At 53.3% G+C, this 25,445-nt stretch overlaps 1 protein-coding gene across 1 annotated transcript in view; it reads left to right on the top strand.

The window, feature by feature from the left end:
- Positions 1-25,445, top strand: part of CNTFR (ciliary neurotrophic factor receptor) — a gene marked incomplete at both ends in the record, with an annotated part of 206,615 nt that overhangs the window by 132,403 nt on the left and 48,767 nt on the right. Inside the window, one exon of the mRNA XM_082335574.1 lies at positions 15,557-15,787. Within this exon, the coding sequence (XP_082191700.1) occupies positions 15,557-15,787 (231 nt within the window). The remainder of the gene's footprint in view (positions 1-15,556; positions 15,788-25,445) is intronic.

Raw genomic sequence — 25,445 nt, forward strand, 5'->3', positions numbered from 1 at the left:
CTTGCCTTGCGCTCTCCCAGCACCGCAGGGCACAGCCCTTTGGGTGCTAAGAGAAAGGGTGTTGCTCCTCCTTGACTCTTGGAGGATGCTTGTGCTTTCTTGCTGGACCTATCACAAGCATCCTCCTCTTGGCTTTGGTCGGGTGAAATAGCTCTGTCAGCTCCGTGGTTCCTGTTGGCAGAGAGCCTTTAGGGACGTCTTCAAGCCCTCTTACTGCCCTTCCCATCGCATCAATGGCGCTTTGCTGATTTACAGCCATGGCGTGCTGGGTCTGCCCCCACGGAGGCGACTCCTCCAGCTCTCAGCCCTGAGACAGACACATCCATCCATCTGTCCTGGCTTGCAAAGAGAGCTTCTGCTGTTTTCAGCCCAAGCTGCTGGACACTGATCCTCTGTTTTACAGAGAGTAAGCCCTAAATATTCAAGAAACAGCACTGAACTCAGTGTGACCATGGTTAGCAGGTTCTGGCCCATAATTAATTAGCATTGATCATACTTCACTTCCAACAGTGGAAGAAGGAGCTGCAGCTCAGGGAAGCAGCAAAGTGTTGCAATATAATCACTGCCGCCATCTTCACGCTGCTGGTCGGTACTCTTCAAAAGTTACATAGCGGCTGCGATGGCAGCGTGGCAGACAGAAAGGAAATTTCTGGGGGAATAGTAATGACATGGGACTTGGGAAGCTGTCATTTTAAAAGAAACATTTGTTTATGCATTTATGCAGGGTTGGGTTGTTTGGTTTTTTTTTTTTCCTGGTTCTTGGCATTGGCTTAGCTTGACTTAGCCTTAGTGAAGCTGCTGCTCCTGTCTCCTGTGTGGTAGCAGGGTCAGGACAGGGTCCATCAGCCCACCAGCAGATTCAGCCATCAAAGCGTGGGACCTCCATGTGCTCCCTTTGCTCCCAGCTCCCCTGTCCGAGGGCAGCAGCAACCTTGCAACCCCTGGGCCACCAAGAAATGCTATTTAGAAGGTGGAAATGTGCCTTGTCCCCCAAGAAACTTGGGGTGGACTTGATCAGTCACTTCAGAATGGAGGTGTCTACCCTATCTGAGCAGTGGTCAGCCTTTCTCTGTGCTAGTGAACCTTCCCTCCATGTGAAGTTGTCCATCTCACTCCATAATCTGGGCAAGTCTTTCCCACTGAGCTCTGTGAGTCCGTGGGCTATTGCATCCATGATGAGTTTCTTTCTCTATGTTTCTGCAATTACCTTCTTGGCAGCTCCAGAGAGATGGCTGTGGGCATCCTTCTGCTGATCCATGGTGAGGACTTTAGGATATAAACCCAGAAGGAAAATTCAGGATTTAGGCAGGCAGATTTAATCCCATTAAATTCTTCATCCTGCCCTAAATCACAGCTCCAGAGTGAAGACTACATAGCAAGAGCCACCAAGAGTGCATGACAGCTTTTTTAATATGTTGTGTGATGTTGCAAACCTGTATCCCAGGTGAGTATTGAACCCTCCTGCAAACGTGGTGTCTTTAATTCATGCCGTGGTCTGGGCCAGCGGCCCCAAGCTTGTCTGTGCGTAACCCATTGCCAGGGGGTCCCAGTCGGGCTGAGACTACATGCTGGGAGCTCCAGGCTCTGGTGGGCTTTCTCTCCCAACCAACACACGTGCATGGCTGGCTTGCCAGGGGGCTGGGAAAAGCAGTGCCAGGGCTGGAAGCGGGGTGGGAGGTGGGTATCAGCAGGCAGAGATGTTCGAGTCAAATCCGGTGGGCCGTAGCACGAGGAATTGGTAGATACGGGCTGTTAGCTGATTTAATTGTGTTTTCTTTCCTCCAGTGAGTTTGGGCCATTTTTCTTAACTTGCTTAGCCCTGAGGAGTGTTTTAGCATAACTAGTATTTATGGAAGGCTTTTTCACTTTGCTGCTTCATGGGTATCACCGGTGTACACTGCAACAGCCGTCTCATACCCCCACAAGCCACCGCTGCAACATCCAAGCGCTGGCATCTTGGGGGACATACGGGGGTTCAAGATGGATAAAAAGACACCAGCTCAAATGAATTCTGTGCTTTGGGTGCTTGTATTTCAGCAGGGCCAGCAAAGCCCAGCCAAACCCTGGTGTCGATGTACAGGTGCCATAGGATCACAGGGGAGATGCAAAATCAGAGCCTAGTTCTGATGCAAACACCTTGCACACCCTTGGGCCAGTCATTTAATCTGCTTTGGGGACTTCAGCTCTGTAAGATGTGGAGAACGACACTCCCCTCGTTAGTCTCATCTGTTTGTGTTGTCAGCTCGTTAAGGCGAGAGCTGCCTCTGGGTGCTGGCACAGAGCAGTGGGTGACAGGGTGCCTCTCCTAAGGGGGCCGCAGGCAGTGCAGCAGCGTGAGTGCTGGGGAAGAGCTGCCTCCCTCCCCTGCGCCGGGACCCTGCGCTTCCTGTGAGGGGCATCTCCGTCGGGAAGCAAAGTGCTTGCTGCCAATCCGTCCTGAGCAGAGCTGATGGGGAAAATCCTCGAGGGAGCCATTTTCTGTTGGAAAATGAAGTCCCGTCAATCTCTGAATGTTTTACAAAATCATATTTCTTTGTCAAGGGGGAAGACAAAAAGTTGTGGGATGAGGGGAAGGGCTGCAGTATGTCTTTTTGGTATTTTTCAGAAATGGTTAGGCTCTTCACTTTAAATTGACACCCCCCCCCCCCCCCAAGAAAGGGTTGCAAAGCCTTTTGTACAACACAGTGGGGCAGTTTTGAAAAAAACCTAAAAGACATGAAACGCTTCGGTTTCCTTCTGAAGGAAAGAACCTTCCTCTTTTATTTTTTTTTTTTCCCTCTTTAAAGGAGAATTTTTGGAAGTTTGGGCTTTTGCCCTGATGGGGCCAGAGCAGCATTTCCAACTTCATGGCATCCTGAGCTTGCCCCAGCCATGCCAGCGCCGCGAGGGGCTCCGAGCACCAGAGCCTGGAGGAGCCGGAGCATCTGCTCCCACCCATTCCCATGCAGGCGGCCGCTCTCCCCGTCCCTGTCTCCCGCGGGCCAGCGGCTGCTCTCCCTGGGTGGGCTGCAGAGCATCCTCTTTTTGCTCTGCTTCAGTTTGTTTTCTATTCGTGGCCTGAAGCCGGAGGTAGGGGAAGAGCTGCTTGCTGCCTGTAGCTGCTTTCCATGTGTGCGTGCATAGATTTGCACTGATTTTCTCTCCTTATGGACTTTCTCGTATTCCCCCTCCCGCAGGCAGTGTGTGCAGTTGTTTTCAGGCTCCTGCCTGTAGGCAATTTCCTCTTCCTCCTCCTTACTACCATTCACTCCCTCATCCCTTCTCCTCTTCCTCCCTCCTGATGGAGACAGTCTCTCACAGCCGACTCATTTCAGAGATGTTTTTTCTCTGCCGAAGCCAAGATTTTTCTCTCTCCCATCACGCTTAGTCTGGAAGTGGGAGGGGGAAGCAGGTTTTGGGGTTGGGTTGGTGTTTTTTTTTTTTTCAGCAATAAATAATTTCAGCATGCTGAAGAGGCGGGAGAGCGAAGCTGGCGTTAGGCTACATTGAAATACACCATTTGTTCTGGGAGTCTTTCTCCCCTCTCCAGAAAGCTTCCTCTAGTGTTTAATTTTAAAGCAAGTCACTATTATTTTTTTTTTCTTACTTTCCAGAAGAGATTCCCGTATTATTTTGGCTTGCCTGAAGATTTCCACACACACCAGAACTTTTTCCTTTGGCTTTTCTTTCCTCTTTGCTTTCATTTTGCTGGGGTTAAAAGCCCCAAGTCAGCAAGGTACTTAAACACATGCTGAAAGTTAAGGGCTTGCCTAAGTGCTTTGCTGACTTGGAGCCAAAGATATTTTCTCAAGTCCTTTAAATGCTTCAGAACCTGAATTCAAAATGTTTTACAGAAATTCCAGAATTCAAGTATCTCTTGTGCTAATAATAGTTGTAATTCAGTAGTGCCTTCAGATAACTGGAGCTCTAGACGTGGTGAGCTTCTGTATAATCTTACTTTCAGAAAAATATGCTTCCCTAAAATCATCATCTTCTTCAAACCCAAGAGCCCTCCAGAGAGCTGGGCACGTTTATTTGTATTTCAGTCAATGAACATAACTGGCCTTTTAGCTGTTGTTTTGCAGTGAGATGCTCAAAGCTTTTAAGTGTTGAAATTTAGGAAATAATGGGCAATTAGTCCAAATCATACTGAATGAATGTCTGCTCCTGAACTAACATTTGCTCATCATCCCCAACACAGGGAAGAAAAAAAAAAAAAAAACCACCAACTTGAGGGCTCTCAGAAACAGCAGCATCGGTAATCGGAGGTTAGGAGATGCTCTCAAAGGCAGGCTGAGCTCCTGTTTCACAGAGCCTGAAAGCAGCGCTGCTCTCTGCTTTTGAGAGTTTAGTCGGAGGGATGGCAATAAAAGCAGTATGTAGAGGGAACAACAGTGGGTAGACGAGCAGGAAAGGCTCTGCGGAGGAGGAGGTGTTTCCAGAAACGGAGAGGCAGCCAGCATCGAACAGAAGTTACGGCACAGTTGTTATGGGCTCTGCGTGGTGAACCCAGGGGCCTCTGCCACCAGCCAGCTGATGGGGGCCACTTGGAGATGCTCAGCTGCTTAATGAAGGACATCTTCTTCAGAGGTTTGGGAAAGGGTGCTGGACACTGGTGCTTCAAGGCACCAACAAGGGAGCAGGGCCAGGCAGGAGATGGTTTAGTTCACAGCCCTCTGAGGAGCTGCATGCACCCTCTGGTGAAAACACTTCGTGCTGCTGCCAGTAATGGGAAACCCAGCTGAAAGCTCCCAGCTTACCATCCTCATTTTAAGCCTTTCTTTTCAGAGGTGGTATGATTGCTGCGTGAGCTTCTGCATTGTGCTTTGTAGGGATATGTACGTGCATTTGCACAAGGCATGTAAAGCCTCTGTCCATATGCCCCAAAGCATCGTGTGCTTGCAGTGTCCTGCTGTCTTGTAGGTATGCTCTCTGAGTTGGTCAGAAACCATCTGGGGACCACAATCCTGCAGTCGTGTCCTCCGTGGCACAGATACACCTTCCAGCCCATAACCATAAACCCAGCCTCATTCATCCCTCGGCTGGAGCCTGCTTCCAAGCTCTGCTCGAGATCCAGGAGCTCTTGTCTTGGGGTCCTGTCGTGGTCTGCAATGCTTCTTTAGCTACACTCAGGGATTTTATCTTGATTTCTCTGGTGGAAGTAATGTTCTTTCCAGTGTGCCATGAGTCTGATATGTCACCATCTTTCACCCCAGAGGGGCTTGCACCCAGGAGATGCTCTGTGTGACTGTTGGGCTGCAGCTCCACAGCTGTGCCACGGCTCAGCACGCACCGATGATCATTTCCAGGCTTGGCTTTGCTTGAGGATCCTTCAGAGTGAAAGGCATGAAATGCAAATGTAATATCTTATTATTACCAAGGCAAATCCTGAGGCCTTGGCTTAATTGTTAGTACAGCCCCTGATGGGTAGAGTAGATGGTTGCCTTATTATTAATATTGCTTTGAAATCATCACCAGGCTCCAGAAGTGCCAGTGTTACTTGGAGAAGTGAGTGATGGTGACTGAGTCAAAAAAAAAATTACCTGGGAAAATGCTTCCCATTTTATTGGCATCTATTCTTCCCACCCTCTGTTTGCCATGCTGCACTGGCAGCAGCTCAGTTCCCCTGTGATCCCAGAGGCACGTGCATAAAGAAAAGTCTTTGTGTTGGAGCAGGGGTAAGAAATCCCTCTCTTGGGAAGAAACAAGTCCTGGGGTCTAAGTTCTGGTGGATGTAGGGATGGAGGAAAAAGCATTGGTGTTTCTGTTGGGAGTTCCTGGGCACAAGGCGTCACTGGGAATAGTTTGGTGCTGCCCTATTACCCCATGTCTTGGTGCTGCAGGTTGCACTCCTACTTTGATTTCTAAATCTAGCTTGGGCGATGCCTTTGAGTCCTGACCCTGCATGCAGCGTGCCCTGTACCTCCTCCTTGCCGGGGCTGGCTCATAAGGAGGAGGATGAACCTCCTGTACCTGTGGCTAAGAAAGCGGAGGAGTTTTTCCATCCTCGGGCCACAGAAGTTCATGTGTTTCGTTGTAGCAGTCCCAGCTTCAAGCCCAGCTGCTGCCGATCCACCCAGGGGTGTGAGCATTACTCTGTAAGCGACAAGCCACTGGCCTACAGCAGGCAAAATCCAAGCCAACAGACAGACAGAAAGAGCCTGAGGGGCTGAATTTTAGAGCTATTAAATGATTAAACGCAAGGAAAAAAAAGTTAATTTAACATCGCGGTTGTGATTTTACACACCCAAGAGCCTGGAAATTGAGAGCTCTGCTTCTCACACAGGGATCGTAACTTGGCACTGCACAGATTGTACAGTATGTAAAATTAGACCGGAGAAATAGTAAATATGCTGCAGGGACCAATACTGTCTTGGCAGAAGGAGGATGGACTGAGTGGGACCCAACAGGTCTTTTACACCTCTGACTTCCATAATTCTGTGCTAATAAAAAAAATATTGCACAATGCCTGATGCTAATCTGCAGCCTTGAGTGGGGTGAAGCGAGAACCGGGTTGTTATGTGAACAAACAGCAGTCGCCCCCGGTGTGTTCGCGCGGAGGAAGGCTGTTATTTGAGGGCAGGCGCGTGGGCATTGGCAAACAGTGATGGGCAAGCGTACGCTGTGCACCGGGCTTAAAAGGCAGGTTGCGGTCAGCGGGGTGCAAGGCACCCCGACGTCTCTATCCAGCACTGCCCCCCCTCCCCAAAGCTCTGTAAATACAGGTGGCTTCGCGCTGTTGCTGGACCACAGTGAGCTTTTCTTGTGTTTACAGCTGTGATTTGGGCACCTAATTCTGAATCGTATTGATTTCTCCTTAAACGGTGTTGAAAAGCCTGATCTAAGCACTCTTTTGTGGCCTAGAGTTATTTGTCCTGCCTGCATGAAAAAGCAGGACCAGAAAAAAAGCCTTTAATTCATCCGTGGTGCTAACACCAGTCACCTGGCAGCCAAGGGCAAAGGCTCAAGTGAGCCTGGCTTGGAGTATATCAGTGGGATTTTTCTGCTCTGTGCTGGTTCCTGTTAGTGCCATTCATCTCCCTCTGGTCCTCCAACACCTTCCCCTCCATATCGTACCACCCCATGTGCTGGAGCAGCCATGATATAGATGCAGGAGGTTGGAGGAGTTGCTCCTTCACTGGGCAACTGGTCTTCCTCAGGACGAGTCATCTCAAGTTGACTTTGCAAGGAAGCTGAGTGGGCAAGGTGGCATCCAGCCTTCCCTTTGCCTTAGGATGAAAATGGTGTCATAGCTAAGCCTGTCCTGGCAAGGAGAGCACTTGGAGTCCCAGAACACAGGCATTTTTGGACCAGAAGAGCTAGGACATCCAAGTGAAGGTCTTATCAAGACCTTCTGCTGGAAAACAGATCAACACATGAGCTCAGGTCCCCTTCTGGGATGTAAGAGCAAAGTCTCCTGGCGGAAAAAGAAAGCCAATATCAGCAGCCAGACAGCATCCAGACGTCTCTGCTGCAGAGCAGCTGAGACAGAAAAGCAGAAGTAGCAGCAGAGGCATATCTTCTCCTGGTCCTGCATATGGCAACACAAGACAAGGTATGCGACCATTGCAGATGGGTGCACACCAGCGTTAGCACCCTCTGGCAGAGCTCAGTCCTACCCTGAAGCCATGGGAAAGGGCAGCTTTCCCATGCGTGGCTGGAGAGACCCTGTTACCGAGGCAGGATGGACTTGGTTGCTGCTCCCAGGTTTGCTTGTCCCCTGTGGCCAGGGACAAGTTGGTGTTTGGGCAGCACACTGCTGTACAGCCCCCGCTACTCCCAACGAGAGCTGAGGGTGATGGCACATGGGGAAACAAGGCTGCCTCTGATGTGGAGCCCTTCTGGCTTGCGGCGAGGAGCAAGCATGATGCTCCGGACTGATGTGGTTTGGCAGGTCTGAAGAGCTGCTAGAGAGGCTCCATCACAACATAAGTCTGCCAAAAGTGCACCAAGACCAGTGCAAGACAGAGACATAGGAGTTCTGTCCTGGCACAGGGAGGGCACTCTGGCCTGGTGAGATCCCACTCAGACAGGGCCAAAGCCGTAGATTCAGCCAGTCTGATGGTGTTATACAAGCAGAAAAATGACACTGAAGTTACTCATCTGCTAAGGCAGCTTCCCCCATCCTGCTACCATGTCTCCCAGCCAGGGCTCAGCATGGGACCACAGCCCACAAGGCACAGGGAGCTGCCGCATCCCTTGGGGCTGAGCCAGTGCTGCAGCAAGGACTTGGCCCTCACTTCTGCTGCGAGTTTGTGTTGCTTCTACTTCCAGCGGTGGGTCTCTGTTCTGTGGTTTCCCGCTGGGTTTAGCACTGCATTTTCTCCCCAGGAGGGTTCTTGTGCCCTGCCACTACGTAGCCTCGTTGGCCCCCGTGCGTGAGCCATGCAAGTGCCACCATCCTGACCATGGTGCCATCCCAGCTGTGCCACCTGGAGCTCGGTCCTGGGGATGGCATGCCAAGCTGGTAGCAGAGCAGGCATCACACCTCGCCACTGCTGGACTGTCGGGTCCAGGAGGGAGCCTGTGGCATGATTATCATTTGTGACAATGGTATATTTGATTGCAAAAGTGTCCCTTCGTCCTCAGAAACTCCCAGTAGATGTCGCATTAAGTTTCATGGAAGATGCATCAGCTTCTTGCAGCTGAGTGGCTCGAACAGCCGTGAAGGCCCTTTTCACCCCATGATGGACATCCCTAGCTGGGTTTGGGGTGTAGCTGCAGAGGGAGGTGCACTCAGCTGCAGAGCAGTGGTGGGAGGTAAGGCTGCTGCAAAGCTGGAGGAGAGCTTCTTCAGGGGCAGCAGGACTTTGCTGCCCGTCACAGGAGGATGTTTTGTGTTACATCCAGGCCAAGAGAAGAGGCTCTCCTGCCCTGGAGCTTGCCCCGAGCCGAGCATGGTGGAGGGGGAAAGTACCTCCTTTACAACACCCCTGAAGTAAACTGAGGTCTGCTTCCAGGCTGTCGTGGAGTGATTGAGTACAAGTCCTTTAGCACCCATCTGTTATCTCTTAATTAAAGTTTCTTGCTAATTATTTTTTCTTGTCAAGAGAGTAAAGCTGCTGACTCCAGGGATTTACCAAAGCAGAGCAAACAAACGTGGGCTCTGCTTGCTGCAATTCTTCATTAATGGACAAAATTAACTTGGAATGGTCCATATCTTTGGCTACATCGATGACACTTAATTATGCCTGTTTCCTTACAAAGATGTATCTAGTTTTAAATCACTCGTGGAAGAACTGCCTCCTTAAGCATGAAATTCCTTCTCCTTGAAAGGGAGGTTTCTGCTGGCAACAAAAGCTGTGCAAAGACCAAGCAGCACTGGAGGGAATAGATGTGAGGAGATCAAGGATGGGGTGTGCTTCAGGAACCTGGTGTCAGGAAACCCTCTCCTGTGCCAGAGGCTGTTTCGTCTCAAGCAGGGCAGACCTCAGGGCTGCAAAGCTGCAGATGGGAGCAGAGCCACCAGCATCCCTTGGGCATAGTCAGTGATGCTTATGCTGGCCAGCATGGGTGCAGGAGCAGGAGAGAAGCCACAGGGTTGTGCCACCACTCTGTGAGACTCGGACCCAATGGCCAGGAATGTCCTCCTCCATGCAGGAAGGATGACGGGAGATGGCCAAGCCACCTCCTTCGCAGGCACCAGCACATGAGACATTGCTGCAAGGAGGCAGGGCAGCCTGGGACAGAGCTGAACAGAAGCGCTTGCGGTTCCTGCAGTGGTGGCCAGCCAAGGTGGGGATCAGTGCTCTCCTTCTTCTCTTCCCCATGCTGTCTGGGCTCTTTCTCCTCACCCTCCCCACCCTCTGGGGCTCCCCACTCATCTCCTGTGGGCTTATTAATTTCATTTACCATGGGAAGTTGCAGTGTGCAAGACCTCGCCAGTTTATCTGCTTGGAAAGCTCTCTGCATAGCCCTGGTGCTGTGTAAATATTAAATGTATGATTTATGAATACATACACAGGGAGCTAATTAGCCACTGAAATGATTATTTGTGGCCAGTTGCTTAGCTCTGGGAGGGAGGTACGAAGGCTAATGGGGGTGATGTGAAGGCCCTTCTGTCTGAAGGCATGTATGTAATTCTCCATCCCGCTGCAGAAGTGCTCCATGTCCTGTTGGGGGAAGTGGGAACACGTCCTTTCTCGCTGCCTCAGTTTCCCCATCTGCAAAAAAGGGGCAGAGCCAGAGGCTGTGGGTCCTACAGAGGAGAAGAGTGCTTGTGTCTGTCCCCAAAAATGCTTCAGTGCTTTCCTTTTGCTCTCTCTCTGCTTACGCCAGCCGCAACCCTGTGGTGCATTTGGCCAGAGGGCTCTAGGGGGAACAGTTGGCCCTGTCTGCCTGCAAATCGCCGTGACGGCAAGGATGGTTTTGGTCCCCGCGAGTGAATGCTGGAGGTTGGCTTGCAATGGGCCCTGGCACAAAGAGCCCCATTGAGGGGCTGTGGTGAGTACCGGTGCCAGGAATGCAAACCATCTTCTCTGCTTCCTCTGCTCCCTGTTCAGAAGACCCTTTGGGCATCTGGGCACAGACCCCCAGGGCCGCATCCATGGTGCGACTCTATGCATGCTGCATAGGGCACGGTGGGAGCCTTGTGGGGAACAGAGGGAGAGCAGCCAGCAGAGATGCTGGGACTGCAGGAGGGTCCCGAGAGGAGTTTTTCTCCCTTCTCCAGGGCAGCCCTCAGGTTTGCAGGATTTCCGCATGTTGTTGTCCTCACAGTCTCGATGCAGATCAAGATTCATTGAGAAGGAAAACAAGGATTATGTTTCCATTGAGGAGCTCCAGCTGAGCAGGATGGGTTTGGGAAGCATTAAACGTGTTCCCATGGGCCCTGCATCTCAGCCACTTCATCTCGTCTTCTCTCTGTGTCTCTCCCCTGGACCGCTGTCCTGTTGGTCCCTGTTGGTTGCATTGCAGCTGCACAGATTGCACTGTCAAGTTGTCACTTGACATCGCTAGGAGGGCAGCAAAGCAGCTCGCAGCTTGTTTTGCCAAGCTGCCCCAGGTCCACCCCTGAGAGCTGTGTGTGTCTGTCCCGTGGGCAGCTCCCATCTTCCCTCCACTGCAGCTTTGCAGGGCTGTGGGTAAATCTGTGATTTCTGCCCTCGTTATGCATCACCACAGCTCCTCTCCAGCTCTGGGCCTTTATGTTGTAAGCCGTGCTGTGCCTGGCTGTGCTGTGCTGCAACAGATGATGTGGCCCTTGGTGGGGTTGCATGCTCAGAGGCATATTGGTTGCTGGCGTCCAGCATCACAACCTCTCCATCGTGTGTGCTTCACCCTTGTGTTGTCACCTGACCCAAAAAGCATCATACTTCGGAGAAGCTGCATAGTGTAGGGGCAGGGCAGCATCTCTAAGGATCGCTTCTAGTGAATGATCACAGCAGTGTTGGTGGGAAGGGATGTGTCAAGTCCAATGTCCCACTCAAGAAGAGGACTGTTCGCAACAGTAGACCATATCAGCCATGGCTTTGTCAACAGAGCCCTGACAACCTACAAGGATGGAGATCCCCCCCTCTCTGTGGGTATCTGTCCCGGGGCTGCACCACCCTCCTGGAGAAAAAATTTTCCTCCATGTCCAGCTTGAACCTCCCGAGCTGCAGTCCCTAGCTCTTGGCCCTCATTCTGCCCATGCCACCAGTCGATGTCCATCCAGCAGGGCTGGCCCTGCAGCACAGGCAATATCTCGGCCATCGATCCCGTGTGTTACCAGTGATGTGATGACCAGGAGGGAGGACAAATCACCCTCCCCTCCCTGCTCGAGAGAGACGTGAGGCTCTGGGTGGGCAGGGGTGTCCTGCCCATACCCAGCCTGTGGGAAGTGAATGCCCCCAGTAAAAGCTCTGGTCACCCTTGCCCATCCACATCCTAAGGCAGAACTGGTGTCCGCAGTGCAAGACAGGGCTGCTGCAGCGTGGGGGGCGGGGGGGGGGGCTGTCCCCATGGTGTCCCTTCTCAAAGGGATGTGATGCCTGCCAGTGGGGCTGCCATGTGTTCACATGGCAGTGTGGCTGGGTGGGACTCCTGCGGCTGGCACGGGGCAGGAGGGACTTGGGGACCTGGCTTGGCTCCAGTAAGAGCCTCAGCAAACCCGGCTGGGAGAAACACCTCCTCTGAAGCTGTGCTTTGGGTTTTTCCTTCATCAGGGGCCTTAAATCATTGCCTTGGAAAGGAGCATTGCTTTCAAAGACCTGTCTTCCAGGAATGGCTCCCTCAGCCCTTCTGGATGAGTGCCAAGATATTTGCACTGTGTTTAAGGACAAATAGGAAATAATTCAAGGTCCCTTTTCCCCCTTCCCAGCTTAGTCCTGCTGCCACCAGCTGCAGATATGCTCTCAGCTGCAGTCCTGAGAAGCAGAGCTGGGCACCCCAAAGCTTCCCCAGGCTCTCAAGCCTTCCTGGGGGCCAGGCACTGAGCAGGCAGGAGACAGGCAAGGCAGGCAGGTCTGTGGGCCCATCGCTGCAATGAGCCTTTCTCCACGCGAGGCTGGTGGGTGGTGCAGCGTCTCCAGTGTCTCTGCCGAGCAGATCCCCAAGTGTAAGGCCAGGAGAGTCAATGGCCTTTTATGAGCCAGCAGGAAAGGGGAAGAGAAAATGTCTTTACCTTATGCAATAGAAGAAATTAGAGGAGATCTTGACTCAGGTGCTGGGACTCTTACTTTAGCTCTGTTATCTATAACTATCCATCCACCCATCTGCCTAGTCTTCTGTCTGTCTGTCCATCCATCCATCCATCCATCCATCCATCTATCCATCCATTTCCACAGCCATTCGAACAGCCAACCATCCACCCAACCCCACTGCTGGTCATTCATCCTTCCATCACTCCCTCCACTGACCCACCCATCCTTCCACCCATCCTTCCATCCAGATACACCGCCAGCCAGCCAGCTGCTTATACTCGTATCCCTCCATTCTCTTACACGTCTCTGCATCCCCATGTATGCTCATCCATCCATCCACTTGCATAGTCATCCATCCTATCATTTTCGTACACTTCCCTCCATCCCATCTGTGCCCATTCAGCCAGCTGTCCGTCTGCAAACACACGCATTCATTCCTCTGTCCACCCATCCATCTTCTTCCACGCTTCTGCCTATCTGCCTGTTTATCTGGGCTCATTCCAGCTACCCCTCCTCACACAGATGCCTCAGGTTAGATGTTCTCCCCTCTTTCTGCCTGTCAGTATATGCTCTACGCTTTTTTAAGACACTTGAAACACACTTGTCTGGTCAGCACAGTTTCTCAAAGGTCCCCACCCTTGACTAGTGTCAGATGATTCTGAGGCATCTCACCAGCATCTTACTCGCTACAACCCAATTTTTCCTCATCTGTTCGTAGCAACCCCTTTCCCAGCAGGGATAGCACCCCCAAAGGTGCTTCTTCCCTATCTGAAGTAGGTGTCCTGACACAGCGTCTGCAGGAGGAATCAGACCCAGCTTTGCCCTGGCGCTCTCTCCTTTGCAGATGGGCTCAGGCTGGGAGCTTTCACACAAGGAATGGCTGGACCGTGCCCATGTGGTCCCACCTATCAACAGGACCCAGGAGCTGATGTCTAGAGAGGGAGAGAAGAGCAGGACAAGCATGAGGGGTGCTTCTCCCATCCCTCCCCACCGCCAGCTCCCTGCAGCCTCCCCGGGCTCACCAGGCAGCTCACTGTTTTACCGCCCTGGGTGGTGTCTTCTGCTGTGGATTCATTTAATCACTATTTTCCCCAAAATGTTGACATCCACAGCATCTGATGGACATGGGTTTCTGTAATTTAATCACCCTTTGTGTGAAAAAGCACTTTCTTTTGCTTGTTTTCATTTGCTGCCTCTTAATTATTTTATTAGGAGAAGGAGCAAGCAGTCCTTCTCTATTTGTCCTCTCCGTGTCACTCATCATTGCTTAGGTGTCTGTCATGTCTCAGCTCACTTGTCTCCTTTTATGGATGATGGGATCGAGTCTGTTAAGCCATTCTTACACAACGGCTGTTTCCAGCCTTTGCTCTTCCCCATTTTCTCCCTCTGCTCCGTTTTCAGCTGAACTGTACTCCTAATGGCACGGGTACAGATTTGTATGTGGCTTTTAGGGTACAGTGCTTTCCATTTTCTCCTCAATCCCTCTCTGAATAATCCCTAGCGTTGGGTTTGCATTTTCAGTCGCCACTGAGCTGATGTTTTCGGGGAAGTGAGCACAGTAACTCCAAGATATGTTTCCATGGAGGCTGCAGCTCATGTGGAGCTGTGAGTGGTAGGGGAAGCAAGGCTTGATTTTCCTTGTGTGCATCCCTGTGCATTTATCGACGCCGTGTTACCACCTGGTGGGTCTGTACCGTGATGTCCTTCTGCAACGCTCTCGCACCCAGCTGTAATTTGGCTGCCCTGACAGCCTCAGCAGCACGCTGTCTCCTCTCACTGCCTCAGTCCCCTTTTCTCCGTGAGTTATGAGGGTGTTGGGCAGCTCTGATCCAGCTCTGATCTCTGTCGAACTTCGCCAGTGACGTCTTCTACTGCCGCGTCTCACCGCGTGTTCTCACCTTTGGTCTCCCGACCTTTCGCTGCTATAAATCCTTGCAAGGACTTTCCTCGTGTATCAGGGCTGCTTGGTTTCCTTGGGAGACACCTTGTCAAATGTGTTTTTGAAACCCAGGAGTATTTTGAGAACCGAACAGCCCTTGTCTGTGCACAAAGGCTTGATGAAGCCTTGAAGGAACCTCATCCTCTGCTCATCCCCCTGTCTTGCTTCACCCCGTGTCATGCATACACACACATGCTTTTATCCTTGCCACACACAGCTCAGCACAGCCAGTGTAGCAACACGGGAAAGATTCAATTGCTAAGGATCATTAATGAATGTCAGCTCGAGCTCCTGTCCAGAAACCTGAGAAAATTCAATTAGGCAGCTGGTGCCCAATGAGCTGTATTGGCCCACTCACAAGATGCTAAATCAAACAGCTCAGCAAGGCATCATGTTATTGTGGAGAGGGAAGAAAAGCCAGGCAGGGAGACAAACAGCATAGCATGCACCAAGCAGCTGCCCCTTCCCAAAGCATGGCACGGGTAGGTTGCAGTCCTCCCACCTCATTTCCTAGGCAGGGAATTGCAAGGACAGCTGCCTCCTTCCCACCTCTGCTAGTAAATAACTTGAGTTTGCTGTTGACAAGTCCTGGGGCTCTGTCACTTGTCTGCTGGGAATTTCTGATGTGTGCATTTGGTTTGCATCCTGCAACAAGCCACGTAGATACAAGAGTGGCAATGACTTGCTGGTGTGAGTGCCTGCCTGTGCTGTGAGGCATTTGGCTGGTGCAGCCCTGAGTCTCCTCTAAGGTAAAGGTCGGAGGAAAGCATCTTGTGAGACAGAGGTGGTCCGTGAGTACTGATCCCCTGGTCCTTGCCAGCTGACTCACTCCGGTCTAAAATTAAAATAAATCATCAGAGCCAGGAGGAGAACTTGGGTCTCCCTGCCCACCCACACAGTGTCAGTCCATGCCCCAGTCCTTCCCTCGATTCCTGTACAAGTGATGGTAAGATGCTGTTTCCAAGGCAGCCCTGCCCGTGGGGCTCACCTGGTTTTCTCCTCTTCCTCCTCACAGACAGCCACATCCAGTATGAGCGGGTTGGTGCAGATGTGACCATGAAGTGTGGCTCCATGGACTGGGACGCAGCTGTGACCTGGACAGCCAATGGCACCGACATCGATGAGTCCCACCTGAACGGGTCCTACCTGATCCTGAAGAACGTTGACCTGACACAAAGCGGCCAGTACTCCTGCTACGAGGGCTCCTCCTGGCACCTCAAATACCAGACCTACCTGAGGGTGGGAAGTGAGTACCCTGGCGTGTGACAGTGCGGGGGACAGAGCCATGCTCTCTGCTCCCATGTTGACCCCTCACAGCCCTCTCCTGCCATGCCAACCCCTGTACTGTCCATGCGTACAGTTGCCTGCTGCACCACACCATACGAGCTCCCCACGGTATACTAATCCCAGCAGCAGGGTGCTGGAATCAGCCCCTCCTGCCCCGAACTTTGCATCAAAGCCGTTAGATTAAATGATACCCCAGGAATAATTTGGGAAGGGACGTTGTTTCTCCATTCAGCCCAGTACCACAACCACCATCTCTGCAGGTGGGAAGCATTGGGGCTGAGCTGTCAGAGGGGATTGCAGCTAGGGAGGAGAAGTCCTGGCTGGGGTTACTGCAACGTGGTTGTTTCAGAGGAGCAGCCAAAAGGTGGTAGCAGTTGCTGTGTGTTTGCAGGAGCCCCTGTGTACAGGCATGTTGGAGGACAGCTGCACGTTTCCCGGATTTTGCATATCTTAAGTGCAAGATGCACTGATTCACAGGTCTCGGCGCAGGAGATAAGAGTTGTGCTATATTTCACACAACGCTGAGAGCTGATAGCAGCTGTGTGTTTGGTGGGCTGCTGTGTTTGTACAGCTGATAGCAACTGTGTGTTTCACAGTATGGTGTCTGCAACCGGCAGCGGTGGGTGTCTGGGAGCCCCAGCCGGCATAGCTGGCTGTGGGATGCTAACTGCTGCAAAGGATGCTGTGAGGCACCAACTGGGACCCCCGCCAGCTGGGGATGCATCGTGTAGGTGGCCGTACATTCCCGGGTTTGGAGGACATGGCAGAGCCTTTCTCTGCTCCTTGTCTCACCTTCTGCACCTCGCCTCAGAGCCAGAGTGGCATTTCCATCCTAGACCGTGGTCCAGTGGCAAAGGGTCGCAGGAGGACCAGCTGTGGTCTGCGTAAGTCCAGCAAATCAGGCGGGGGGGGGTTCACTGCACCCATAGGTCAAACTGAAGAAATCCACGTTCCAGGGGTGCTGCACGGTGTCCAGCTCATGGTTTAGGGTCTTCTGGGAGGGAGCCTGACACATGGGCCAAGGGGAGGGGGTGCTGGAAGAAGCTGAAAGGCAACGCAAGAAGCAGGCGAGGGGGGAGCAGTTGGCGTAGGGCAGGGGATATGGCAGTGAGTAGGTTTCGGGGCTGGGAGCAAAGCAGACAAAAAGGCAGTGGCAGATGAGTCAGAGGCCTCTCAGCCACACTGTCAGGGTGAGGAGGTGGTCGGGGGTAGTTCGGAGGCAGGGAAGGCAGGAGCTGGGTGCGGCACAGGCAGCAGCAGGAGGAGGCTGTGTGGCTCCTCTGCTTGGGCACGTGCTTGCCCGATCTCATCTGGGGAGAGGTCCCAGGCCATGCCAGTGCACGGGGGCTGCAGCCCGGGTCTGGAGGAAACGAGGGGACTGGGGAGGGGGCTGCAGCCTCCAACCGCCTCCTCTGCAGCTGTGGCATTGCCGTGACTTCGGAATGGCTCTTCCATCTGCTAAGCACCTCACTAATAGTAATCCCTGTCAATCCGCTCAGGGACCCGTGGGAATTGCTCAGCGTTAGAGCCCAAATCCTGCTGTTTCCTATTACTGCGTGTTCCCATTTGCTGGCGGCTCACAGCCTCCATGAGCACCAGACAGCTGAGGAGCCCAGTCAGACACCGCAGGGGCCACCAGCCCCGGGAGAGAGGGTGACAAATAAATAAGCGAATGCCCAGTGTTGTTAATGCAATTAAGTATGCAAGGAACTAATCAGGTGAGATGCTTTTAGTGGTAATTAATTTAATTGCCTGGATTTTAATTTAATGTTCTCCACGAGGTTTCTTTTCCTAGTACTGCCACCCCCAGCCCCTGCCTGCAACGCCCCACAACTTTCTTACCTCTGCAGGGCGTGATTGATTCCCTGGAGGTGTGCGGGCTGCTGTGGGTTTGGGAGCATCCCAGGAGGAGATAGGGATGGAGACGGAGATGGGCATGGTGGTGGAGGTGGAGATGGAGATGGGTGGCTTGCAGGAGGTTTGCATCATGGCCTTATGGCAGCATCCCTGCTGCAGCTGAGTGCAATTGGAGCCCTCACCTGGGATCTGAGGGATCCCAAGCCTGGGATTTTGGGCACCCAAACCTGGGATTTGAGGGATCTTTGACTCATTTAATTTCAATTGGATGGAAAGTTAAATGAAAACAGGCCTGTTCCTGCCTTTTCCTGTCTTACTGGGGCAACAAAAAAGGTGACGGCAGCAGGAGTGAGGGTCTGGGGGCTGCACGGGTCTGGGGGCTGCACAGGTCTGGGGATCTTGTTAAATAAATGACAGTACGTGGAGCTTGCCCCCCAAGCGAGGCAGGGGCACTCCCGGGCAGACAGCGCTGCAGGAAGGATGTGGGGAGGGAGTGGAGCAGCGGCAAGGACCAGTAAAGGTTGTCAATTAGCACAGCAAGCTCCATCATGGGGGTCAGCAAGCGCAGGGATGAAGGGAGACCTGCCAGGAGTCAAGCTGAGCGAGACCTTGCAGAGGAAATGAAAAGAGGGGGTAGCTGTATAAATACGGAGCAAACAAGGAGAGAATAGCGGAGCTGGCTATGCAGCCAGGTTTCAGTGAGATTAAAGGTAAGCTCCGCAGAGCCCGGTACCGAATGAACCCCGCCGGGTCTAAGTGGCGATGCTGAGAACGAGGGCAGCACAGGCTGGGGGAGAGGAAGGAGGATAAAACCTGGAGACGGTCCTCTGCCATGGAGGCACCTTCAAAGAAAACGATGCACCAAAGGCTTTGGGAGCACCTCATCCCCAGGTGAGGACATCTCCTGTTCATTAGCAAGGCTTGTTAGCAGCTGAGAGGTTATTGGTGGTACCCAGTGCCGTGGGGAGCAGCGACATGTCTCCTGTGCTTGAGAGAAGGAAAAATCCTGATCAGACAGCCTGACCCCACAGCACAGCAGGGTCATGGGGTGTGCTTGGAAGAGGGAGCAATTAAAGACGTGGAGACAAATAGAAAATGGGAGAAAAATATAAGGAAGACTTGCCAGGGATATATCGCACCAGATTAACCTGATAGTTCTCTTTGATAAGGGAACTGATTTCCTAAGCCCAGAAATGTGGTCGATGTAATCTGTCTTGACTTCAGTGAAGTATTTGCTATGATGCCACATGGGAAATTATGAGTTAAACCAGAGAAAATGTGGATTAGTACTAGAGTTGGAACATGGCTTAGGAAATGGCTAAAGGGGATCAGATTGTGCTGAAAGGGGAGCTGCTGGGAGGGATGGGGGATCTTCAGCACCGGCCTTCAGACCGCTCTCAGGAGTGTTTCCTGTAATGGCTCCGGCCCAGAAGGAGCAGGGAGCTCCCATGGGACATGCCAGCGGCTGCAGAGGGACCCCAGGATTTCTGGGGATGTCATGCTGGAGGGGCCAGGATGCTGCATAAAGAGGCATAAAGAAATTGTCTCATCAATGAGCTTCAGCAGATGGGCAGGAGAACATGGGTAGCTCAGCCGGTCCTTGGGGTGGGGTTTGACCCCCAGGTCCACATCATGGGGGACACATCCAGGAGCCCAGTAGCACCCAGGGGAGCGCAGATGGCTGGGGCTAAAGTAGGCTGTCTTGTCCCGTGCAGAGATGGGGACGCCAGTGCATGTGCAGTGAGGGCAGCGTGCATCCAGGGATGGGGTGACGAGGGATGGAGAGCCCACCTTGGGGAGGAGAAAGGGCCCACAGGCTTGCTTATCCCTAAGGGTCCCAGATCACCCATTTCCCATCACCATTCATCAATCACCCTGAGCACAAACCAGTCCAGGGGAAGGTGGCACTTCTCCAGGGCAGCCTCTTCCAGGGGACTTCAAGCAGCAACATGTTGCTCTGCCTGCTGTTTTCAGGCAGCTGAGCATGGGGTGAAGCACACGGAGAGCAACCGGGATGCTCTGCGTTTATCTGCAGTGGATCATCTGCTCTGCAGCCTGGAGAGCAGTGGATGCCCGAGGGTGGCCAGAAGCAGCAGGCAATGGGGCCAGGGCTTTTTGCATGCCGGGCATCCTGGACCTGAGCCTAGGGATGAGCACCGGGAGCAGGCAGGAGGGAGGGGAAGGCTGTGGGTACCAGGAGCACGGCGCCGGGCTCCCGGCTGCCCCCATGAGCCACAGCTCTGCGTTTGGAAACACGCGGCTGGAGGGCCCAGGGATGGATATAACAAAGACGTTGGGAAATAATGCGCTCTTGAGGTTTGGCACACAGCACCGTGCATTACAGAATGTTATAAAAATACTGCTAATGGGCCAGAGAGGAGTGGAAATGTGCGGCGGAAAGGCTGCCAGAAGCTGGAGAGCGCACATGGGAGCGGGGAGGCCTTGTATGCAAAGAGGGGAGGGAGGGAGACAGCCAGGGTGGGCGTCCGTCCTTCCGCTCCCATCCGTCCGTCCCTTTCTAACCTGCTTATCTCCATCCTGACCCAGCAACTCTGCCTGTTTGCCCCTCTGCCCGGCTTTGGGGATGCCCAAATGATGCCGGCTGTGCTGCTGCCCGCTGCCTAATGGGGCTGCTGCTGGGTGGGCTGGGATGCCCGCAGCGATGGGGTCTGCGTGAAAGAGAAAATACAGCAAAATCTCCTCCAGCCGCAGGGACACAGGTCAGGATGCAGGCAGTGGAGTTGCCCTCCGCATCGCAGTGGTGACATGGGGGCTTATAGCCCGGTGCCAGCCCCAGCCCTGCCCTGTGGGCATCACTGGCTCCCAGGCGATGGTGGGAAAGGGACTGGCAGAGGGCACGCGGCTCTGGGCTGGCCTCCTTTCTCCGTGTCTGTCACTGCAGTGGCTGGCGAGGGAAAGGGGAAAAAACATGCGGTTTGACAGAAAACGACATGGAAAAACAACCAAATTAACAGAAAAACAAACAAAGCAAAACCAGAGAGAGGGAGGGGGGAAGGGGCAAAGCAACAGGAACCACATGTGAGTAGGGAGGCCGGGAGAGCCCGAGTGTGTTCTCTGGCCTGATTAGCAAATGATCAAACATCGGCCACTAATAAATAATCAGAGCCTCCCATTTCTCTGCCTTAGAAGTCCCTTTCCTCCCAGCTGGGCTCCAGCTGCAACCAGAGGGTTGGACTGCAGTTTGCATCTTCTTTTTTTTGTTGTTTTTATAACTTTTTGTCTTTTTCACCCATCCAAAATACAGAAGAAACAAAGAAGGTAACAACCTCTCCATGTAAGACGTGCACCTATGGTTGCCCAGGAGAGGGATGGAGCACCAGGGCAGGTCTGAGCATCCCGTGATGGGCATGGGCTAAACAGTGGAGGAAGGCAGTGCCAGGGACCAGTGTCTGCCCGGCTGCCTCCGCATGTTGGTTTGGTGCGAAAAATGGCAGGAGGGCACTGCTGACATGCTGGCTTGGGAAAACAGAGGTTTGGCTGGCTCTGGCAGCTAGCAGTGAGGATGCCTCTGCCTCGGAGCAGGGTGCTGCCAGTGGGGCCAGTGCTCCTGCCACTAGCGCGGATGCTGATGGAGAAGCACGGACTCAGGGTCAGCGCATGCAGATATTTCTCTGCTCATGTCCCGTGATCTGTGACACAGGGCTTGTTTTTATTTTTTTTTTAAAAGCTCTTTTGATGGATTTTTCCCCTATGAACTTATCCAATCCCTTCCCGCGGCCGTGTAAACTGAGGCTATTTCAAGAGCAGCAAGTTAAACATGACTGCGACCGTTCCCTGGCACCAGGGCCAGCTGGCAGGGAGCAGCACCCACCCCTGCAATTCATCCCTCTCACCCTCCAAATGTCCTGCCCCTCGGGGACGGCCCCGTGCAAGGTCAGCCCCAAGCAGTGCTTGGGGCAGGACTACATTAACCTGGACCAAACCTATAGCAGGAATAGAGCTCATAGATTTAAGCATGTGGCTGCTGATGTTCCAGTATCGGGACATATACCCCAAAGCTGTTGGGTTTATTGCTGCGGATGTGGTTGATTTTTTCCCCACGTGCCTGCGGTGCTGGGAGCTGAGTAGGTGCAATGGCTCTGGGGGGCTTCACAGTCAAGCATCGCCGCCCAGTTCCTGAAAGCCGTGGGAAGGGACCATTGCAGACAGGGTCAACCAGATTGCAAGAGTGCCTTGTTCATCGAAATTCCGCTTTGTTTCACGAGGCACACATGCTCTCCAATCACCGCTTTGCCATGCTGAGCTGTTTGTTTGCGGCTGGGAAAACTCAACGGGTGAACTTTGCTGCCTGTGCCCAGATTTCGGGTCTTGGCCCAGCTGGGAGCTGGAAAGGCATGCTGGGTAACAATATGCAAATTACCATCCCTGCTTTTTAAGGAGAAGGCCAAAAAAAAAAACGCACCCAAAAACACCACCACGCTCCCAAATGCAATTAGGCCTAATCTAATTAGGAGCCAGACTAGAAAAACAAACACATTTGCAGGCAGCGGGCGACCTTTCTGCCCCGTCCGGTGGGATGCACGCTGCCAGGCCACAACAGGAGGGGCTGAATGAAGCAGTGCCCCGTGGCCCGCATGTGCACGCACTCGCATGCTCGCACCCATGCGTGCACGCACCCGCACCCCGCCGCATTCCTCCTGTCCTTCCCCTTGCCGGGCTGGGCAGCCTGCCCAGCTGCAGCATAGCAGAGTGATGCTTCTTTGGCTCGCTGTGTAAAATATGATAATCTGGGGCAGCCGGTGTCAGAAACAATAAAAATATCCCCTCTCCCATCCTTGCAGCCCCCCTCTTTGCGCAGGGGAGCTGGGGGCAGCGGGGAGCGTGCGGCAGCAGGGCGAGCGGAGCGGCACGTGGCATTTATTAGGTGCCGCGGCGTGGGACCGCAGCGCCAGCAGCTCTGCCCTGGCCTCGCCGATGCTGTGGCCTGCAGAGTCCCTGTCCAAGGGAAGAGCATGCCCGAGAGGTGGCCAATGCTTGCAGGGTCCCATGTCCAATAGCGTGTCCTCGCTGGCACCTGAAGGGACGTGGCCTCCCGTTTGACCCCAGCAACTGATGAGCTCATGCTGGGTTGGGTGCTGTGGAGAGCTCTTAGTTTCACTCTTCATGTGAGTCGCGGTGGGAGCATCACATGGCATGAAAGCACCATGAAGCGGAGAAGGTGGTCGCACCCTTGTCATCCCCCTCCCCAGGGCAGAGGTGGGGGAGTCCTGGGGTTGCCAGTGACCACCCAGAGCCAGGGATGGAGCATCCATCAGAGAGAGGGTGCTCCCAGGTGCAAGGGCGCCCTTGGTGAGCACCTGGTGGGGTCACAAGCTTTGGACCTGGGTGTGAAAGAAGCCCAAAGGTTCCCTGTGCATCCCCTCCAGCAGCGGGGCTGGGGATGAGCTCATGGGTTGCATCCCCATCCCAGCAGCTGCCGGGCTGGACGAGAAGAGGAAAAAGGGCTTTGGGGCTTGGCAGCTTCCTGGGAAACCCTCCCCGTCCTCGCCTAGCACGAATGCCGAAGGCTGCGTGCCACGCCAGCATCCTGTGTCCCAGGCGGATGGCAGCGCAGCCTCCTCCCGCTCTCCTGAGGTTTGTTTATCCTCCTTAACATGACAAAACCAGCCCTGTAATTAAAGAAGCCCAAGTCCAGTCTAAACAGCTTCCCACAACCCCTGCTCCCCATGATTAGGGATGCCCAGGGCTGGGAGGACAAAGCCTTTGTGGCCACAGGCTGGGACTGTTCCTGCCAGGGGGAGCGGAACAGACACACGCTGGTGCTCTGCTTGTGCTGACCTCTGCACCAGGAAGGATTTTGTCTCAGCTGCTCTTAAGTGCCCCTTGTCAAAATATTTGGCGTGAGCTTCCTGCTGCCCGCCGGCGGTGGGTCCACGGCTTCGAGGGTGCTGGGAGGGGAAGGACCGGCCGAGATGCAGCCACCTCCTGTCGCTGCAGCCACGGGGCAGGGATCAAAGGGGTTGATGGCTGCCCAGGGAAGTGGTTGAGTCTCCATCCCTGGAGATGATATTTAAAAGACGGGTAGACGTGGTGCTTGAGGACATGGTTTAGTGGTGGACTTGGCAGTGATAGGTTAATGGTTGGACCTCATGATCTTAAAGGTCTTTTCCAACCTTAACGATTCTATGATTCTATGATGCTCCGCATGTGGATGCTGCTTTTCCCTCTCCACCCACGGCTCCACACAGCTGTGGCACTTAAAAAAAAATCACAGTCCGCTTCCCAGATGATGCTGGAAGAAGAAACCACAGCACTGTCACCAGCTTGGGGTACAGCTCTTGCCTGTCACCAACCACATGTGCCCGTGTCTGCAGGGACCCAGGCCAGGGAGTCTTCCCAGGCATGAGAATAGCCTCTGCAGCCCCATCTCTGCCACCTGGAAGGAAAGGAGATGGCAGGGAGCAGCAAATCCTCATCTTTTCCCAGCTCCCAGTGCTTCTCCATCCCTCTCCAAAATTGCCGACAGCAGGTGGGAACCGCAGCAGGGCCTGGGCAGGCGGTGAGGTCCCGGCCGAGGGCTCAGCAGGGTCAGGGCAGGATCCAGTGTACTTCAGCATGAAAGACATTGTCATTAGCTATGGTTTCCCGAGCCGGTGCGTCTGCTGTAAATAATTTAGCAGAGTAAATGTGTGCTAACAGCAGGTCAGGGCGGGGAGGAGAGGAGAGGAAGGAGAGTCTTGCGTCTGGAAAGCAGGGAAGGACACTGGGAATAAAGTGAGATTATTTTCCTCCTGTTATCAGGACAGGCTGGTGTCTCCCCCCCAGAAAAGGAGTCAGAGGGTTCCCATGCCCGATGGATCCCTTCTCTCCCCAGTCCCCTCCCAAGCTGTCAGCATCGGTACCAGAGGCAACTGCAGGACAATTTCCAGTTGCTCTTGCTCCAAGCACTTTAATGCTATTTAAACAATTACGCAGTTGATAAATTTTGACAAGAAGAGATAGAAATAGCCTGGGAGAGCCACGCAGTAGAAATGCTCTAAACAGATGTCCCTTTTCTCCCCCTCCTCTGCTCCCTGGGGGTCTTTATCGTTTGCTGCCAACTAAACAAGACAGTGTTTGCATGAGTTGGGATGGTGGGGAGGGGGAGCAAAATGCCTTATTAAAATGGGTTATGATACCATCCCTAGGGTGATGGCTGCTTGGTTTCTCTCCAGGATGGTCTTCTCTGCACCGCTGGGAGCCGTGCACAGCCTGCCGAGCGCAGATGTGGCTAACGGCGGGATGTTTGTCCCTCTCCCCGCCAGCTCATAGGGTACCAGGCTGGGCAGCCTGGCTGCTGGTGATGCAGGGGAGGGAGTGGGGTGCAGGGTGTTTACCAAAAGCGAGCGAGCAATGACAACCTGCTGTGCCAAGCAGCATGGGGAAATTTGGTCTCGCTCTGGGGATGTGAAGAGCCAGAGCCCAACCCAATGCATGTTCCATGAGGAGCAGCCTTGGGCGGTGTGTGTTGTCTCATGTCGTGGGGGCACGTGCCTTGTCCTCTTAGTCAGGGAAGAAAGCAGAGGGCTGCGAGCAGCTCTCTGCCTCTCGGCTGCTTTCTGGATGCTGTGCAAACTGTTTAGGTCCAAGCCAGTGCCTGGGGACTCCGTCAGGCTGGAGCCAGGGAGCTGTGAAACACGTTGTGTGTATCGTGAATTCATTGTCTGTTGTTGTCTTTGGAGCTGACATGGCGCCATTCACTTTTTTGGGGAATAGCCACCTTGCTGAATCCCTGCCTCTGATGGTGGGGGACGTGCTGA

This window comes from Platalea leucorodia (genome assembly GCF_965183815.1).
Source record: "Platalea leucorodia genome assembly, chromosome: Z".
Taxonomy (NCBI): domain Eukaryota; kingdom Metazoa; phylum Chordata; class Aves; order Pelecaniformes; family Threskiornithidae; genus Platalea; species Platalea leucorodia.